Here is a 20,047-nt window from a genome sequence, read left to right as displayed (position 1 = left end):
TAAATAATTTTTATCTTCTATTCTGATACTGATTACTATCTAAGAATAACATGTAATATTTAGGCATATTTTTATTAATATATATACACACACGTTATACTGTTAATATATTCTATCTAATCCCTCCACTTCTTTCTTCTCGTCAATGTTCCCGTTTATATTTATGGAGTTAATCCGCAGCATCGTGTGCTGTGTTCTGTAGACTGAAAGATAAAACGTATTAATATGAATGAATCGAGAAGCGAAAGGAGAATATATCGTCTCTTCTTCCTATTTTAGTATCTTACAGTTTATACGGCGATACTGTTTCCTCGGCCGGAACCTGAAGCGAGTTTTCGTGTGGGACAGAGTCTTCTCTATAACCGTCGCGTCGATCGAGACCAATTCTCTGTTCAGGATCGGCCTGCCTATGAGGGTGAAGTCTTTACTGCCGACCATCAATACTTTCTCCAGTTTCAGTGTATCGCCTATGTTCGGCGGCCAGAATCCCTCGATAATTATAATGTCGTATTGCGTCACCTTAAACTGTTTCCCGCATACTTGCACGATCGCGAACATACGGCCCACCTTGTCCGTTGCGATCTGATTGTTGATCTCATTTGTCACGTCTGTGAAGAAGATGCTATCTGTTAGAACTGAACTACAAAGATTGAATCGCGTTCGTACAGACTTATGCAAAATAAGTTATGTTAACAACCGGTGCATATTTTCTCCCTTTCTTCGTCCCACTCCTGTACTTCCGTTTGGTAATCCGGAATTGGCTTCATCCATGGTGGTTTAGTCACCCGATACTCCGCTATTGGCGTCTCCCACAATCTCAATGCTGAAACAAGATTATTTCTCAATAACTTTCTTATGCCACGTAAAGTCTTGCCGGACTTAGTTACCAAAATTTGTGTATAAATTGCTTGATAAAATTATGTTCATACGTTTATCATAAAATTGTAATACAATAAAATGTAATTCTCCACATCTCTTTCTTGTACCGTGTAAAATCTTGCTGGATGATTTTATATACTTTGTCACAGAGAATTCGTGTATAATTTACTTGATATAAAATTACATTAATAGATTTATCGTAAAGTTCTAATGTAACGAAACGTCGATATTATTCTATCAATCTTTAAAATTAAAATTCTTGAAAAAGTTGTGCAACGGAGAGGAAGGTTATGTTTGCATTCGAAGGAGAGGTTAGGTTTCTGCCCCGCGCAGTTTCCGCGAGATTATAATTCGTAATTACATACCGGGATAATATTGCTTGCAAATTGCGGCCGGTGCCAGTGCTCTTCTCAGACAATTACTCGCCGCGTAATTAAAGAGTCTTGTAAAACCGAATAGAGTGGCCATCGCCGCGACACGCTGCCGGCTGCGGTAGAGCGGTAGGCGGTAGCGGACGCTGTGGATGGCTGTGGACGTGGACGTGGATGCGAATAAAACAAATGTCAGGAAATCAGCTGTTTACAGTTTACAGTTACAGGTAACTTGTTTCCCCGGCAAAAAATTAACGAATGAAAACGATCCCGTAATCGTAATCGTAATCGACGTTTTTTATTCGCGCGACACTAATGGAATCCTTGAAGGGTCGTTTACGTAAAATTTGTCGTCTCTGATAATTCTGATATCTGCCTTTTATGTTAAACAACGCGATTAATGTTTCCATTTACGTTATAAAATAATATATATGTTTCATGTATTTTGTCACAGAATTTGCGCATAAAATTTCATTAAATATACATTAATAAAGTTTATCGTAAAATATAATTTTAATATAATGAATCGTCGATATTATTATTGGTATAAATACAGAAGAACTTCCGTACATCCGGTGCATCATGCATCCACGTGCGTCGCACATGACCGACGCTACCTATACAGGGTGTCGCGAAAATAATGTATGTCTCTTGGTCGATCTGTATTCGACACTTCCCTATGTTGAGAAAGGTGATTAAATTTGCTCGTTTATTTATTAAGCTTAATTAACGGTGTCCATCGAGTTGTGACGTAAAGAATTCCGACAATGGGAACGTTATGCGATACATCACGCGACATACCATTCTGCGTTCACACAGGACCTGCGATGATTCGGGAGAGATGTTTTTTTTTCGGCAATCGAAAAGAGATAAGGAACGTTATCTGTTACTCGAATAAACGACTTATACTTTGGATATAAATGTTATAAACAGGTGTCCGATATTTGAAGAATCTTTAAACGTCGCCGCTTCTCGAATCTGCACGTAAACGTGAGCAGGAAATGCATGATATTAACATAAAGCACATTATCAGAAAAATTTGCAAAACGACAAACGAGTAATAATATGTATTTACGATATAATGCAATGTATAAATATATTTAAATACTTATGGCACTAAATTACAGTATAAAAAAATATATTTTTGCTTATTCTTTTCTCAACATAAAAGATCTCGTCGTGAATACGCAATAATTATAAGCTTAGCTTATAATAAGCGATGTTATAGTGAAGCTTTTACAGAAACGTATTTCTAACAAAACGATATATCTACATCTAATTTCGCGAAACGGTATCTATCACATTGCGTATTAGAGAGACGCATCAAAGTAGTATCTTGAGAAAGAATAAGAACATCACATATTACATATCAAAGCAATAATATTGCTGTAGAATAGCTATCTATAAAACACATATAGAAATTTTTTGTTCATTGATGGTTCGTTAAACACGTTGATTTCTCGGGCGCCATACAACGAGACTACCGCCTGCTATCGCGAGAGTGTCATTCAGGTAGTCCATCTGCAACATAAAAACACGAACAATTACATACAATATCTAACAAAGTTCACGATATTGCAAGATAAGACTTGGAAGAATGTCAGTCTTAAGGAGGACTTCACCAACATTCGGAAGATAAAGATAAAACTTGATTTCCTAATTTAAATGTTATAAGTAAAAATTTAATTTTCAACGTTCGAACTGTGTCTTGCACTTTTTCAACTGTATTTCTCATCTTATACGTAGACACTTTTTTCTTCAAAGTCAATGTTACGATATTTTCGCCAAATCTTACGCGTGCGATACTCACGCTGTCGATAGCTCCGATCTTTGGACATAAAGTAGCGATGTGCTTTGGCGGATCTGTAGGGCTCGAAATTCTGACGGTCCCGTCGTAGGAACTCGTTATCAGGCATCCGTGCGTCAGACGCACCCCCGTTAGAGTTTCCGTATGCTCAGTGGAATAAGATTTTACTAGCTCAAAATCGTTTGTTAGATCTAGCATGTGCAACTTCTTGGTGTTCCCAACGCAAACCCAATCTCGTCGCATACTCATGCACGTGGGATACTCGCCTCTTTCACCTGGAATCTAAAAATCACACCTTAGACATCGTAATCGGGTCTCGTTTCTCCACGTTAAAAAGTACGGGATGAAATTACTGTGATAGACTTCACGATCCGATCAGCTCTCTGATCCCAAACGGACACCGTCACCGTCTCGTCCTCGCTGGCGGACAAGATGTATTTCGTGTTCATGGTTAGCTTATCCACGTATCTACTGTACGACGGCCTGTACTGCCTGATCGGCTTATTGCTCGATCTTGAATCGAACACGTTTATTGTCCCGTGGTTTGAGCCAGTTGCAAAGAGGGCCTGCTCCGGACACGAAGACACGCACATCAGCGAATCCCTTATTCTGTTGCTCTGCTCTCTGTGAAGACAGAACCACATTTTTTGAATTTTACTTTTTCATTAATTATGCTATATTATTCTATATTTTTGCCATTTTGTGGCAAACCTCATCTTGACAGCTTAGCGCATATTTTAGAAAATAACAAAAAAAAAACGGAATCTTTGTTAGTCCCGCACTTGTTGAATTTAGAGTTTTCCTAACTTTACTGTATTTGACTGTAATTGTGCTAATTTCTGCCGCAAATACCAAAACAATATTTTAAATTATAATAAAGGAAATTAAAAAATGTAAAATTTTATAATAATTTTATAATAGTGCCGAGCTAACAAAATTTTATATGTTTTAGTTTTCTTGAACACGCGCGATTCAACGTATCGTTCTCGTATTTGCGGCGAAAATTAGGACAATTGTAGTTCAATACAGTACAGCTAAAAGAAAACTCGAAATTCAACAAGAGCGGGGTTACCTTCACAGAGATCACGCTCCTGGAATAGGCTGATAAAAAAATATGCATGAAGTGGTAAATATAAAGTGAATACCTACGACTTGACGAGTGAACTTCAGAAACGCATTTCCGAATCATCTGTCTCGTCAAGCGAAACACAAAACGCGGTATCTGCATTCGAATAATTTGGAGGAAAACGTTTATTTCTCCCACAAACAGGAATTATCCTCCTCGCTGGGTTTTCTTATCGCGAAGCGGCCGAAAGGAAGAGTTTTGTTACCACGTACATCTCGTAAGTTCTGTCATGGACGAGACCGGTGTTGGTGAGCACCCACGATTTGATTATATTATTGTAACTGCAGACGTAGACTGTGTGGTCTATCGCCATCAGACAGTCACTTGGTACATTGTCGAGATAGTCCCGGACTTCGTAAAAAGGTTCCTCGCTATAAGAAAGTTTTTTGTAAAGTAAGATGCGATCTTTCTGACAGACTAAATAAGTGATTCCATCCTGAAAACGAGAATCATTATATATATCGGTTTCCAAGGAGAAATATGTCCACTTGACATAATACACTTACTTACTACGTGCATCAACAACACAGCTTTTACATGGGAATTCATCAGCATCAATTTCTCCATAGAGTCCGACTGTTTCCACAGCGCTGTTTGTTTCTCGATCGCAGCGCATGACAACTTCCAAAACAGTTTGTTGGGCCTCGCTGTAAGGACGCATGACTTTTTATGTCAAAGAAATATGAAAACTTATTCGTACCGTAATACTGACAATGAGTACAAAAAAAAGTTCATGTACATACAACCTGAATTAAGTACAAATAAGCTACAAGAGGGTTCTAGATCGAGAGCTCTATTCAAGTTCTTACTACCAGATTATTACAATACTGACAACATTGTGACTCTGATTATGGCACGGTACGGATATATAGTGGAGAAGATGTTCGGTTAAATTTGCTATACATTTTTACAATTTTTACATATTTACATTTTTATTTCTTTGACGCACTAAACATCTTGACGTTTGCACGATGTAGTTAGGATACAACGTTTGGCGACGCATGATGTTTAATGTGTGTTGCGTATTAAATTATAATATCTCACTTGAAAAGGACCAGATTATGGTTGAAACGTTGTGAGTTATAATAAATAAGAATTGGCCGGTTGAGTCGCTTAATTTTTTATTTGATTTTTATTTATTTACTGGCGAAGAAAAAGTTATTATCATTGTTTTTATTTATTTAACAAAAAGGATTAGTTGTGGCGTAAGATGCTATCAATTTGAGCTAACCAGGACAAAAGAGCGAGTCGGTAGCATTCGGCCATAAGATGTGATTAATTCGCACTTTCCACTCCGCATCGTTTAAAACTCTGTAGAATTTGTTGCACACTAAGCTCAAACTGTGTAACGTCGACGCATCCAGGAAGGAACATATATGCAGGAATACCTGAAATGCAGCACAATAAAATAATTAAACGCACAATCAAACAAACGTTCCGGAAGAGATGGGGACAGAACGAAAGAGAGAGAGTTGACCGTCGCTAGTTCAACACGTACTTTACTTCATCGACAAGCGACAAGCGATTACTGTATACACTTACTGCGGAACCATTTCGGAATGGATTTCGATCGGAATTGTTTAGTTCCTTTCTAGATTTCTATTGTATTTATTAGAGAAAATGGAATAATTCTGATCGGAATCCATTCTGAAGAGCTTAATGCGTGTGACGAACGAAATAACAGCTACGATTAAGAAAAAAAATTTCGCGCACGTGTACATAAAATACGACCAAATCGACGTTTTCTTCTTCTTATACAAACCTCCACCGGGAGATGCAACAATGACAATTGTGCATATTCCTCGTCGTCGTGGGCGCAGCTTGCATTCTCGTCATCCATTCTTTCTCGCACCGTGCGAATCTGATTATTTTCACTCGATCTGTTCGAAACTCACCCGGTGGTTCAACGAAGGCGACTGAGGACTAAGGGTAAGGGTTAAGCGAAGCGGGGAGCACACACTTCTGCACAATGCATAATGCGTAAGCATAAGAAAATTGATTGGTCCATGCACACATGTGCATAAGGAAATAGACCAATCAGTTTTCTTATGCTTACGTATTATGCGCTATGCAAAAGTATGTGTTCCACGCTTAAGGGTAGTGTAAATTTAAACACGGAACTACGGAAGAACCGCTGCTTTCGGTGCATCATGGCTACGGTCAACGTGACGCTACAAATGCTTTGGAGCGTTTTTCTTCTCTTTCTTTCTTCATTGAAACAAAAGAGAAGAAGAATGCTTCGAAGCATTTGTAGCGTCACGTTGACCGTAGTCCATATCATCCACCGCATCCACGATCCACGTCCATCGCACATGAGCGACGCCACATATACAGGGTGTCGCGAAAGTAGTGTACGTATCTCGATACTCTCACGATCTGTATTCGACTCTCTCGAACAACGCGATTAATGTTTCCATTTACGTTATAAAATAATATATTTCGTTATATAATATATTTCAATAATCAAATAATATATTTCGTTATATAATATATTTCATGTATTTTTTGTCACAGAATTTGCGTATAAAATTCCATTAATTATACATTAATAAAGTTTATCGTAAAATTTTAATATAATGAAACGTCGATATTATTATCAATGTTTAAAAATAAAATTCTTGAAAACATTGTGTAATTAAAAAGGAGGTAGTCACGATGGATTTAATCGTGACTTAATAAATAAATAAATTAATAAACAAATTAATTAATAAAATTAATCGTGGTTCGCCTCTCGGGCGTTTTCTCGTTTTCGCGCGTCGAGCCGTGCGTTTCCGGTCGCGCAACGCGCGGCGGCCCGTCAGTTTCCGGCCGTGGCGACAGTCAGCAGTCGGACAGTGTGCGGGATTGTGCTGCGGAGTAGTGCAGAGAGCGCGTGGAAATGTACGCGTAACGCGACGGTCGCTTGTTATGTTTGACCGTCCCACCGCGGGTGATCACGGTGATAGTGCGCCGCGTCGTCGTCGTCGCGTCTCCGACGTCCTCCCCGTCGCAGCTGAAACCTTCGCGGCAACCGGATCCCGCGGGTCCCACGCTCTCCCCGTCCTCACCCTCGTCTCCCTGCTGTTGCCCTCGGCGCCCAACACGGTTCGGTGACACGGCGTCGTCGAAGCGACCCTGCGCGCGGCCCGCAGCAGAAGCATGCAGTTCTACAAGGACAGGCTGCTGTCGCCGGGCCAGCTGAAGCGGCTGAGCGAGCACAAGTACAGCTGCACGAGCAGCAGCCTCCTCGACGGCCTCCTGCAGCCATGGTGGGACTGGCTGGTCAGCAAAGTGCCGCTCTGGCTCGCGCCCAATCTCATCACCGTCGTCGGCCTGATCATCAACATCGTCACCACCCTGATCCTCATCTATCACAGCCCGGACGCGAGGATCGAGGTAGGCCCGACCTTCAAGGGCTTCTAACTCACCTAACGCCTAACCTGTCCCCTGTCGCTTCCCCGACGATCGACAGGAGGGAGAGTCCACCGCGTTCTTCCTGGCCTTTCCTGACCATCGCCGTATCTTCGCCGTGACGCATACTTTTCTTATCGCCTGCTGTGTTTATAGAAAGAAAATGACTTCTCCTCCCCGGTTATTGTATCGTACGTTGAACGCTGCGCGTGTATTTAGAAAGTCTGTCTGCTGTGACAGTTCCGTTGACGTTTAAAGTATTTCACATAGCTCTACATTATCTAAATTTTTTAGTAAATGAAAGAGATACGCGCGAGGTCTTTCGATTAGTTAGAGATGAAAAAAACCCTTGAATTGAGAATTTGCTAACGTTGATGTTAATTACACACAAATATGAAGTCACGAATCAGAAGATATAGCTCCTATAATTGTTTGAAACAATTTTGTATTACTTTCTGCTTTTGTATGATTTTAATTTTACCGGAACAGAATAATGTCTTGTATTGTCAGGCTGCATTTGAAACTAGTTTGATCAGTTTGTTGATGAGTTCCGCGCGAAAAATAAATAAGGATGAAAGATGGTATCGCAAATCATCCAGGAGTCAATTTTCTGATTGAACCCAGATCGAAGAAGTGGTGTCACCAGTATGCAAATCAGAATATATAATGAGTCATCAATTATTGGAGCGGCAAAGTGTTTTGCTCTTACATAACCCCACTATTATTATTATAAAACTGAATGCCATCTGTGCAACTGCATTCAATTATATCTTAGCTTTAGAACATTTGAGCGAGTGTATCTTTACCAAGTAAAGTAGAATGTATCTTAAAATCGGCTAACGTCGCTTTATATTTTTTTTTTCAGCCACCTAGATGGGCATGTTTTTTATGTGCACTTGGTCTGTTTATATATCAGAGTTTAGATGCTATCGACGGTAAACAGGCCAGAAGAACTGGCACGTCTACGCCGTTGGGCGAGTTGTTTGATCATGGATGCGATTCGATATCGACAGGTATACATAAATGTTGCACCGTTACTTATCTTGTCCTTTAGAAACTATTTTTTAACTAGTGATATTTTCCTATTTTTAGTGTTTGTAGCTTTGTCAGCGTGTGTAGCTGTACAATTAGGATTCTACCCAATGTGGATGTTTTTCCAGTGTTTCTGCGCCATGACGCTTTTCTACTGCGCTCATTGGCAGACCTATGTGTCAGGTATTTTCAATTTCATATGTAAATGAAGCAATGTAGCGAGCAGAATTTCATTTAATTTTATTCATCTAAAACTTAATAGGTTCCTTGAGATTTGGTAAAGTGGATGTAACGGAAGCACAGTTTACAATCATAGCTATTCATCTGATTTCTGCGATCTTTGGTCCACAAATCTGGATGATGGAGGTTGTATCATTTTTAATTATGCTCTCTGTATTATACACTGCAAGAATATCTTGTGTAGCAGTTGATAGAACACATTTTATATCATTTTTTGGCTTTCCGCACGGCTATAATTTGACAAACGGGAAATACCATATTTTGTTTTGCTTTTTTTTTTTTTAAAGCATGATCACAAAATTATTCTAAATCGTTGTCAATGCAAGGTATTCGTTTAACTATACACACGCTATTATAGCTGCTTATAGTACACAAGGCGATTCAATTTTTACGCAAATGGCTTATATAGCAATATTTTCGTCAAAGATAAAATTGAATAGCTTGATACTCTAATCTGTATTCTAAGAAATGCAACTTATAGTACAAGCAAAATTATAGAATTTTTGCTCATGTTACTATTAGTTTCACATTCTGTGGTAAGTAACTTTTTGATAAGTAGGCACACATACATTTATGTCATTATAGAATCCATATAAAAAAAAGCAGTAGGTTTCATTTACATCAATAACATAATTCTCTCAAAGTCATTTTTATCTGCTGAGTATGTAAAGTATACAACATTATTTTATTAACCCCATGTTATAGTCTTCTTTACAATTAGATACATAAAATCCTCAGTGACCCAGGGGATTGAATATCTCATTATGTTTTGAATGCTCAATTTTTTATAATTTTTACCTTACGTAATATTTTTTACATCCATACATATACAATGGTCAACACATATATTATTAAAACATTACAACTTCTTACACTTTGCCCTGCAAATTACCCGAAAGATTTTTGCCTTGAAAGATTTTACCTTGGCGTCCATGACACATGCTAAAATTAATGAAACAATATTATATATAACGTCATTTAATAAAGGTATTTTTTGCAGATACCATTCTTAGATGGTTTTATGTTTAAGTATTTGTTAGGAGTTATGACAATGGTGTGTGCACTGGCAAATTTGTATTCCATATTTTCGGTGATTTTCACCGGAGGAGTGGGCAAGAATGGTTCCACTGTGGCTGTAAGTCTGTTAACTAGAATCTTTTATTGAACATGCAGAAATGGGAGCAGCATGGCATGAGGAGCGGCGCTGAGATTACTTCTTTACTGCAAAATATTTACTGAGTTTTAACACGCATTTTTACTTTTGTATTCCCTACTAAATTATGCCCCCCCCTTTACACTCTTGTTTTCGACAACCCTACATCCTGCGATTCTCATAATGAATTGTATGTGCCATTATATGACTATAATTGTACTTGTTCCATATGTAAATTCGTATTTTTCAAACTTTCATCAAGTCATTAGTGTTTCAGTATATTGTAAAATCACTGAGTTGCAAAAACTTATTTTTCGATACAAATGTGGTCTTTTCCAATGTAAGAATTAGACATAATCTTATGTGTGTCTTGTGATGTTATATTTGTGACGAAAAATCATATGACTGCATCAGCTTCTTCATAAATACATAATAATGCTCTTTTGAAACAATTTCAAATCAGAAAATTTTTTTGAATTGATGGTTTAAGAATTTTAACAGTCTAAATTACGTATCAATTTTTGTGTTACGGTTGTGCTATTTAATGAGTGAAGGGTAGATTATACGACTAATACATATGTTATATTTGTACAAGATGAATAATTTATTTATAAAAGTAAAATATATTGTCGCTATTATTAATTAATTTTTTATAACTCTGTACATAAAAGTATCTAAACGTAGATGATCTTGATTTCCTCAATAATTTTTAACAAACGTATATTACAGTTTTTTTTTACACATACTATATGCTTCTGAAGAAAATATAATAAGTCTATTTGTGTTTATAGAGATAAAACACAGCTTGCCAAATTTTTGCACATTAGGTATAACAAAAAACTGGCTTTCCTTCACGTTGCAAATTATGACATATTGAATCATAATGTCATAAAAGGCGAGGTAACTTTAACATTCGACTTATCGTACTCAAATCAGCCGCTCCCTTGCCTTATAATCGTGCAGTTTTATCACAAAAAAAGCAGAAAAACTGTACCGCATGTTTATACATGCAGTAAATACGACCACAGATAGAACAGTCCATCCAGTATTCTTGTGGCAACCGAGAGATAAAATTATAACAGTTTGTACACAAACATTTAGGCATACACGCACACAAGAACAATCGTAGCGAGAGCAATTCTCATAACGAACGAAGATCTTGTCGCTTTGTTTAGATCCCCGTTCTCGGTGTAGGCACGTTGAATAACTACATAGCAATGGTCTTTTACGCAGGCTACGTTCACGTGTTCCTTGAATTCTGTAAAGTCTTTGAATCCGGTGGGATTGGAAAAAACGGTTCCACAATTGCAGTAAGTCTCTTAAAGAAATGGCGTTCTCCTAGAGCAACATATATTTTGCCATTCTGTACAGTAGAAATGTTGTCTGTTTGGTACATTTCTTTATATCTTTTTTTTTGCTTGCTATCTTCTCTATCGATCTCTTCTACTGGGAAACGTTCGTCGGGTGCTCGATTGGATTACTAAACATCTATTTATGGCCATCTGTATATCTGTATATTAAACCATCAGAGTGATATATCTCGATATTTCGCACAATTTACAATTTAACTACGCTTCTTTTGTCTAATATAAAATCGCGCTTAATATAACAAGCTCTTCAAATGATCTTTTTGCTCGAGAAATTCTTCTATTAGCATACTTCCCTATTATTACAAGAATTAAATAATTGTAACTTGAATTAAAAAATGCTTGATTGTCGATTAAAAAAGAAGATAAGTTAATAATTTTTACTCACATACGCGAGATTTTATAATGCCATATATATTTAATTATACAATATATGAAGTTTTATTTACTGTGCAGTTTTTACATCTCGATTTCAATAAACAGGTACAAGATATCCGTTTAACTTAGAAGAATATTCGCGCACTTACTGAAATTTGCTGTATCCAGTTTATTTTTTTGTGGAGTATGCCTGCAAGAAAAATAGTGTGTGTGTGTTAATTTATATGTAATACAAGAAGAAATCAACACATTTATATGTATGACCGAATGCTGCACAGTGATAGCTTTAATTTCCTCAAGTCTCTCTTTTTTTAGCTCAGATTCGGATCTCGTGTCACCACACGTTGTTTCTTGCACTTATTTGATCACATGTTCTTGGTATTATAGCAATAAACTCTTTATCCCGCACCTTTATAATTTCAGATAATTTTATTCTTCCTCGAATTTTTTTTTTTTTTTTTTTTTATTGCGAATGGATCTAAACGACTAGCTCGCATAGCACGTTGCTCAAGATAAAGGAAGGAGTCTTAAAATTCCATGTGTAAATTTCCGTGCAGATACAACAAATAAAATTTCTGGATATAACAAAAAGAAAACGTGAAAGACTTGTTACAATACGAGTACGAACAGCAGCCAGAATTTATGGAAATAAATATAAATAATACAAATTATTCAGCTTTAAATGCGTATCAAGTAATAGAGCATTTTACCATGTAATATGTAACATTGTATATATCTGTCCTGTTGGTTTTGTAGCATTATGAATTGTGATTAACACGGCGTTGAAATATAATACGAAATTGTTTCAAAAGTAAAAAAAAAAAAAAAAAACAGCAGATGTATTTCCCGATTTGTGACTTCACTCATGTGATTAACATGTCAGGAATACGGAGTGTTGGAAAGTCCTCGACACGCGAGGGTATATAGCCTCCGATGACTAATCAAAAGATCTTTCGTGTCGCTCTTATACAGTTGCCATACACTGGCACAGAGGTGAAGGTGTTTCCGTTATGGGCTGCTGTGGGCGTCGCTATTTTACTTGCACAAAGCAGCATATCCGTCATTCTCGCCGGTGGTGTCGGAAAAAATGGCTCCACCGTCGCAGTAAGTCAGCTGAAGAAAAAAAAAAGTAGTGGAATCAATTGTGTAGTGCACAATATTTTGTTTGGTTCTTTGTTTTCAGTTTACGATTTAGGCCCATGCTTTTTGAACGTCGAGCGTTTTAGGTGTAAAAAGGGTTTGCTTGGAAAATATTATAGCGAAATATTAATAATTTCGTTACTGGATACACAAAAAGTTGTGCGATCTGAAAATAATTAGTAGTAATAATAAAATAACAGTAGATTTTTGTTCCTTTAAATGCAACGGTGGGCCTAGATCTAACGGTGTCGTTTAAATTATTCATCACTGTTACTGTTTTCACTTATGTTAATATTTGTTATATGCCACATACTCTTTCCCCACAGAGAAATCCACGTACATCCCTTCACCTCTCGCTTACTCCTTTATATTTTGCAGTTATAGAATAAGTTCTCTTCGATTTTATTTTCAATTCTCGCACGGAGCCGAATTCTAGTATGCACGTTACGAGGCTGTAGCAAAGTAGAGAAGCGTGTAAATTAACAGTTTAATAAAAAATATAATGCTATGTACCGCTTATATGTTACTACTGACAATCTCGTACTGATCCCATGATGTTTTGAGTTGATTGCAATAGATTTATTTTACCTGTACATACATTATAGGTATAGAATGTAATTGCATGCGCTAGACAGAGTAAATATTTTGATAATAATTAAAATTACGTTCCTTGATGACTTTACTTATGATGATTTACTTCATGAATTTAATGTATTTGGGATAATTTATCTACTGCATTGTAACTCGAAGAAATACAACAATCAAACTTTATAATTTCTCTCTCTACATATATTAAATATAGACTTTGCTTAAAACTTATCGCATTTTTCTTTCTTCACATTTGCAACGTCTTTCGCACTAGAACGCACATGTAGTAGTGATATTTGTTTTATAATTGTATATCAATTGTAAAACACTAATGTGATTCTATATTTTTGAAGAAATTCTACGAGTACAAAACAGATTTATACATATGTCTCTACTGTCTCTAGTTTCTGATATATTTTTACGTCGATTGACAAATATCGGACATTTAATTAACATATAAAAAGATTTTAGCGTAACGTTTCTCAAATATATAGATAACGTCTTATTGGATTAAGCATTGGTCCCTGCATTTAATCTTTTCTTCTCTTTACAAATGTAAACCTTTGCACGTAGATTTACTATAAATATCCCCTTCAGAGTTTCTGCATAAGACCGATTTTATTTCAGGGAACGTCCGTTTTATCACCAATTATACCATTTAGCTTTGTGGTAGTACCGGCTTTTATAATATATAGAAAAAGCGCTGAACACGTCTACGAAAACCACCCAGCCCTGTATATACTTGCGTTTGGAATGGTGGCGGCCAAAGTTACGAATAGACTAGTGGTACGTATGTCAATTATACATCGCGATATATAATACCATCTTTTATTCGTAATAACACCAATTTCTTGTGATGTTGCTTTCCAGGTTGCTCATATGACTAAGAATGAGATGCAATACTTGGACAGTTCGCTAATCGGTCCAGCTATGCTGTTCCTCAATCAATATTTCAACTTCTTCATCAAAGAATACTACGTTCTTTGGCTGTGTTTCGTAAGTCGCGCACACGCTTGATCTCTGTTTACGACTCTGTAAACTTTCGGGATCACGATGAGTTACGAAACACATATGTTTAGATCTGGGTCGCTGTGGATCTCTTCCGGTATAATTCTCAAGTGTGTCTTGAAATATGCGATCACATGAAGATCAAGCTATTCAGGATACCATGCAACCACCATGCAGGCACTATCCAGGTCAACGCCGCCGAGAAAAATGGTACTAATAGGTCACAACGTAACAGATTGCATAAGAAACATCATTAGGATCGACTGGTGATAATGAATGCTCTGTATGATTCGTGTATAAAGAAATCATGATGTAACCAAGTTAAAACCGCTTGTCAAGTTTTATGTACATAGACGTTCGAACAGTACAGCTCATTTGTTATCACGTTTATAATTTATAAACTGTCGTTTCAGGCTAAGAACTTAGAAAATTAATAACAACTTGTGATCAAGGTCTTAGTTGAATTGATTAGCGATTATTACGAATTTTTAGTAAAACGTACCGTGCATCAAAACAAGAGCGTGCCGCCGGATTATGTAATAAAAACGGCACTTGCTTTATACTTATAAGAAAAAAGTGATAAATTATAATTCAGAATGTTCGAGAAGAGAGACATGATATATATTGTATAGATATATATAGCTATATCTATATATATAAACATATATATATATATATATATATAAATACATATTTATTTATGTGTATATATATACATATATACATTTGTTTAAGGATGTTAGAGTTTGACATCAACTGCATTAAATTTTTAAATATCGATTTCTGTTTTTGGTATGTCTGATTCTCGTATATCTCGTTCATTGTCGTAGGACGTTTGTTATGATATAATAGAAATTATACATCAAATGTGCAAGATCAAAAATCTCTTCATCGTTCGTAAAAAAGTAAGTTTTTCAAAAACTAATATCTAGAATTGCATTAAAAATACTAAATTAATGATTTATATCTTTCTAAAAAGATTTGTGATTTTTTTTTTTATAATTTAGTAACAATATACTGGTAATATTTTTGAACACAGATCTGAACATTTTTTTTTTTTTTTTTTTTTTTCAAAATTTCAATTATTAAATTAAATTTGGTATATATTTATATTCGTTAAAACTTGTAAAGTATATAAAAAATTTTGTTTTAAGTGATGTTTATCGAATATAACAAACTGTACGAATTTTATTTTGAAATGTATAGTTTTTGATCATACGGAATGCGTCGTGAACGTTTTCTATTTCTGCTTTTATGCGTATGCCCGGTAGGCCCGTGTATTTGATAAAAAAAAACCGTTTTTAATGAGGATACGATGAATTGAATTATATGAGACGTGTTAGAACATAAAGAGATGAAAGACAATTCCGGCTTTACATTAGATACATTTGTTTACTTCTACGTCAATAGATACGACAATAGATACATTTAAGACGAACACTTTATTAAGAAAACATCTTTACATAAGTATAATCTGTGAGAAACGTATTTTAAATATACTTCTACGTATTTTACATGAAACGTTACAAGCAAATGGCAGATACATGCTTAATTCTTATTTGTATATTATATTAACGTGTAATTTTGCTAGTTTAATATTTCCTCTTGATAAATAACGAGTAATTGATAATTTTTATAATAACTGAATTAGATGTAAAATGCAAAACCTTGATGTATGATAGAAACTGTTAATGTTCATAACTTTTCTGTTGTATTACATATTCCTGGAAGAAATGTTGCCCTAGAAAAATAATATATAACGAAAGGAATGTTTTCATATTGACAAGATTATCTTAACTGCGATAGCTTTTCTTTAAAATGTGATATATTAGAATTTCTTTCTCATTTTCTGTCGTATATTAACAACAATTCCGGATTTGAAGGGAATTGATTACGTTATTGCTATAAATAGATGAAGTAAAATGATTACTTTAATTAATTATGTTTTTTTGAAGACAGTGCTGTACATATAAATATTACACTAAATTAAATGTAATTTTATTGAACTGTACCATATTTCAAATTTCCTTTCAGAACTGTATAATATCTTCTGGATAAATAAGTTTATTATAAAGTGCCAATTTTTATTCTAATTTAACCAGTCTTGTCAGAGAAGCTTCTTTTGAGAAAATTAATTTGTTCAAGTCATTCAATAAAGTACATTCAATATTATTTTTGTGCTATCCGTTATCTTGTAATATCTAATAAAAATTGTATCATTTGTAAAAAGGAAAAAAATATTTATTGGACAAAAATGTACAGTAAGAAATTTTGTATATTGTGCATTTCATTGTCTCTTTAGAGAAAGACAGTTAATAATAATAAAAGAATTATTCAGAATATTACGCGGACGATAAATGCATGGTTATGCTTTAGTTTATTGTTATGCAAAATTCGCTTAAAATGTAACATGGGAAGGTAATATGATTGTCATTGTATGTGAAGGGAGGAGACGGGATCTGTTGAGATTAACATTAGTATTTAATATTTAATATTAATATATTAATTTAATATTAATATTAATATTAATATTCATATAGAATGAAAATGCATCGTTATATTCATAAACTTATTACGTATGCCAATATAATGTCGCTCGTATTTACGTGTATTTTATGCATGTTATGAATTGTGAAACTGTAGCTTTTTGCACGTTCGTCATCTGTGCATGTGTTAACTGGTCCCTTTATGCTTATATCTCAAGATAAGCTTTAATTTACCCATACATTTGTAGAATAAAATTGCAACAATTGATACATTTAAGTAGATTAATCTTTGCTCAGTAAGGAAGAAAGAAAAGCTGCTCAAAAACTCACATCAAAAGTTGACGTATTATAGATTAAATATTTTTGCAGTCTCTAGTTTTAGTCAATGTAAAATGAGCAATACTGATATTGCATGGATAACTAATCGTTATTTTAAGAAGCATCTTAAATGCAGTACAACTCAAATAGTAAAGTATGCCATGCTTATTAGATCGCATCGATCAAGAGACCAAGTTTTTTATCGAGAAAGATTTTAATAATATTTTAATGTTAGTAATACTTAAAAGTATTTTTTTTTAGTATTACAAAATATAAATTGCGAATTACCTTCCATGCGTAAGAGTGCACGAATGATTTTCGTGTTTTATTTACGTAGGATATATATCAGAATCAAATATCGATATAAATTGCGAATTCTTGGTGTAACAGTATACGAATGGTTTCCGTTTTCCATTTTTGTAGGATATCGTATATCAGAATTATTTTGCATGTTTTTCTGCCTGCTGCTTGGACTTTGCCTTTGTCCTTTTGCGGGAAAAATTTCAAATATGAAAAATTCCGATCACATTATATATTACTAGTAATTGAAAGGTATGATACATTTTTATGTTTTCTTTTTTTTTAGAGGGAGCGAACGTTTAATTAGTAGAGGAGATGAGACATGGACGATACATAATATTAATTAGCTTAGATATAATATTGCTAGAAGCTGAAGACTTTTTAAGAAAGATACACATAAGTTTGGCACACATACACACACACAGAAACAAACGATACTGTATTTGTCTCGGCATGTATCTTACAATTAGACAGGAAACTTAGGTAGGATTCTTCTATGTCCATACATCTTCTTTCCTAATAGAAATGAAAATGTGTCTGAAATCGAGGAACGTAGAAGATGAAAGAGAGTGAATTTTCGTTCTCCAATTCTCTCTTTTTTTGATTAATTTATTTTTTTAATTCTCACGAAGAACGTTTTCATCAAAAGGATAGAAAACGTCCAGTGTTCTAAATATGCGTAAAAACCAAAAACATTTCCCGAGTTTATCGCGAAACGTGAACAAGCGGAGAGCGTTGATCTCGCTTCTACCCTCCTCGATTCTGCTGGTGCGTGAATTTTCGCGGGTTTAAATGTCTTGGCAAAAAAGAAGGAAAGAAACGGAGGAAACAAAGGGAAACGCCGTGTCGATGGTGTCGTAGAGAGCATTAGAATATATGTGTCGTACGTTTGTATTCGTTGGTGTGCATGATGACGAGTTTTGTTCACAGTTCACATGACGGTGGAGGAAGAGCCGCTGTTGGACGAGGAATACCATCACGGATCCGACACGGCCGTCGACCTCTGATATATGTTAAGCTTTGAGCTATTGGTTTCTCGATCGGCTCGCGACCACGACTTGAAACAACGATCGCGATAACACGGTGCAGGGATTGCGGAATAATTATAGGCTCGCGCCGATCTCGCGGGGAATATTGCTGAGCGACACCCGCGCGAGGCCGCCGCGCAGTCTACGATTGCACGAGGAATGAAACTTGTGTGTCTCATCCCTAAAGATGCATGGTGTACCTCGCACATCACGTGCTCGCGCGTAGAGAAGAAATCTGTCCCGCACCTCCCTTTTGTACCGCAATATTTTGTACATGTCGTTTCGCTACCACAATACATTTATAGTTGTATTAGATTCTGACGGGCGGAAGCAGTACGAAGAGCGAGCATTGAACGATAGAGTTCACTGTTAAATTCGTAGGGTCAAATTGTACTCGATTTCAGTCATTTTTAATCATTCCTATAGGTCGCCTCCTCCTACTAAATATGTCACTAACTAAAACAATGTTAATTTAACTGAACCAAGGAAGTTAGAATAATACTGTTTTGTGTTAAAGTGATCAATTTCGACACACATGCTAGTTAAAAAGTAACAAAATCTTATATCTAGCTCAAAGTATTGATTTAAGTTTTTAATGTCTAACAAGTGTTGAACCGATAGTGATTGTACCGAGCTACGAGCGAAATCGCTTTATTTTTTCCTGTTATACGTGTGCGCTTGTCAGGTTGGCTACTTAAATGGCATTACTTAAATGGATGTACAGGAAAAGGAGAGAAGGATATATTACGGGTGTGAAGCTTTTTTCGCGCGGTGGTGCGGCATTCGATTACCGCGAGCTTGAGGATACTTATAGCTTAGATATACGTAAGAGAGTCGAAATCAACGATTTTTGTCTCGTTATTATCTCGTTAAGAGGGACTCTCGAGAATCCCTGACGAAGCTGATGAAATGTATTCGGGATTGTTAAAGGTAGCACTTTGATTAAACGTATAAGGAGCGATACTCGACTGATTTTTGCCGGTTTGAGCACGATCGTTCGTGACACGCAGGAGCGACTTTCTTTCTTTGCGTGCGACATCGGCAGAAAGCTGTTGGCATCTATTTTATAATAACGAACTATGTAAGCAACGAGAAGCAAACTTCGAAAGCCTGCGGGAGAACGTTAAACATATGTATAAGTTAGTTAACACGAAACGAACACTACAGTATTACGAATATGTTAATCGTAGTTCTTCATTCTTTCGCGAGTCTATATGTTTCAATGTGTTTCGATTATCCGCGCGAGAATCTTTTTTTATTCGCATAGATCCACAGATCGAATCTATCGCACTAACGTTAGATTTATTAAGTTTCCCCACGAACGCTGGAGATTACTTTTCATCCTGGACGATGATGATTTGCTAATCTGTCTAATCTGTGGTGTTCGCGTAAGGTAATTGCTAACAGGTCCTAAGACACACTCCTATATCTCAAGG

General features: G+C 35.9%; 3 protein-coding genes across 10 annotated transcripts; 1 reads left to right on the top strand and 2 right to left on the bottom strand.

Moving 5' to 3' along the window:
• Window positions 1–53: 53 nt before the first annotated feature.
• Window positions 54–1,561, bottom strand: LOC112464024 (39S ribosomal protein L21, mitochondrial). The gene is made up of 4 exons (XM_025030790.1): window positions 1,245–1,561; window positions 698–823; window positions 288–608; window positions 54–203 (listed from the first exon to the last, which is right to left on the bottom strand). Exons 1-4 carry the CDS (start codon window positions 1,345–1,347, stop codon window positions 103–105), a joined length of 651 nt encoding a protein of 216 aa, XP_024886558.1. The 5' UTR covers window positions 1,348–1,561; the 3' UTR covers window positions 54–102.
• A 364-nt stretch (window positions 1,562–1,925) lies between these two features.
• On the bottom strand, window positions 1,926–6,379 carry LOC112464026 (F-box/WD repeat-containing protein 9-like). 4 transcript variants are annotated; one of them, XM_025030794.1, is made up of 8 exons: window positions 6,305–6,379; window positions 5,946–6,106; window positions 5,415–5,571; window positions 4,694–4,830; window positions 4,396–4,619; window positions 3,411–3,681; window positions 3,061–3,339; window positions 2,311–2,771 (listed from the first exon to the last, which is right to left on the bottom strand). In XM_025030794.1, exons 2-8 carry the CDS (start codon window positions 6,021–6,023, stop codon window positions 2,694–2,696), a joined length of 1,224 nt encoding a protein of 407 aa, XP_024886562.1. In that variant the 5' UTR covers window positions 6,024–6,106; window positions 6,305–6,379; the 3' UTR covers window positions 2,311–2,693. The 4 variants fall into 4 exon arrangements, with proteins under 4 accessions (XP_024886563.1, XP_024886562.1, XP_024886561.1 ...); XM_025030793.1 differs by having other exon boundaries at window positions 5,946–6,145; window positions 6,240–6,348; XM_025030792.1 differs by lacking the exon at window positions 6,305–6,379 and having other exon boundaries at window positions 5,946–6,186.
• Window positions 6,380–6,985: 606 nt separating this feature from the next.
• Window positions 6,986–19,574, top strand: LOC112464006 (cholinephosphotransferase 1-like). Of its 5 annotated transcripts, XM_025030761.1 has the most exons (11): window positions 6,986–7,558; window positions 8,439–8,586; window positions 8,666–8,788; window positions 8,868–8,971; window positions 9,846–9,980; window positions 11,174–11,308; window positions 12,716–12,847; window positions 14,099–14,257; window positions 14,342–14,467; window positions 14,551–14,689; window positions 18,514–19,574. In XM_025030761.1, the coding sequence occupies exons 1-11, from the start codon at window positions 7,322–7,324 to the stop codon at window positions 18,588–18,590; spliced, it is 1,515 nt and encodes a 504-aa protein (XP_024886529.1). In that variant the 5' UTR covers window positions 6,986–7,321; the 3' UTR covers window positions 18,591–19,574. The 5 variants fall into 5 exon arrangements, with proteins under 5 accessions (XP_024886529.1, XP_024886525.1, XP_024886528.1 ...); XM_025030757.1 differs by lacking the exon at window positions 9,846–9,980; XM_025030760.1 differs by lacking the exons at window positions 9,846–9,980; window positions 11,174–11,308 and having other exon boundaries at window positions 7,322–7,558.
• Window positions 19,575–20,047: the final 473 nt, after the last annotated feature.

The sequence above is a fragment of the Temnothorax curvispinosus genome, unplaced genomic scaffold (assembly GCF_003070985.1).
Source record: "Temnothorax curvispinosus isolate PA1 unplaced genomic scaffold, ASM307098v1 QBEX01013818.1, whole genome shotgun sequence".
In the NCBI taxonomy this organism is placed as follows: domain Eukaryota; kingdom Metazoa; phylum Arthropoda; class Insecta; order Hymenoptera; family Formicidae; genus Temnothorax; species Temnothorax curvispinosus.
This window is presented reverse-complemented; position numbering and strand designations above follow the sequence as displayed.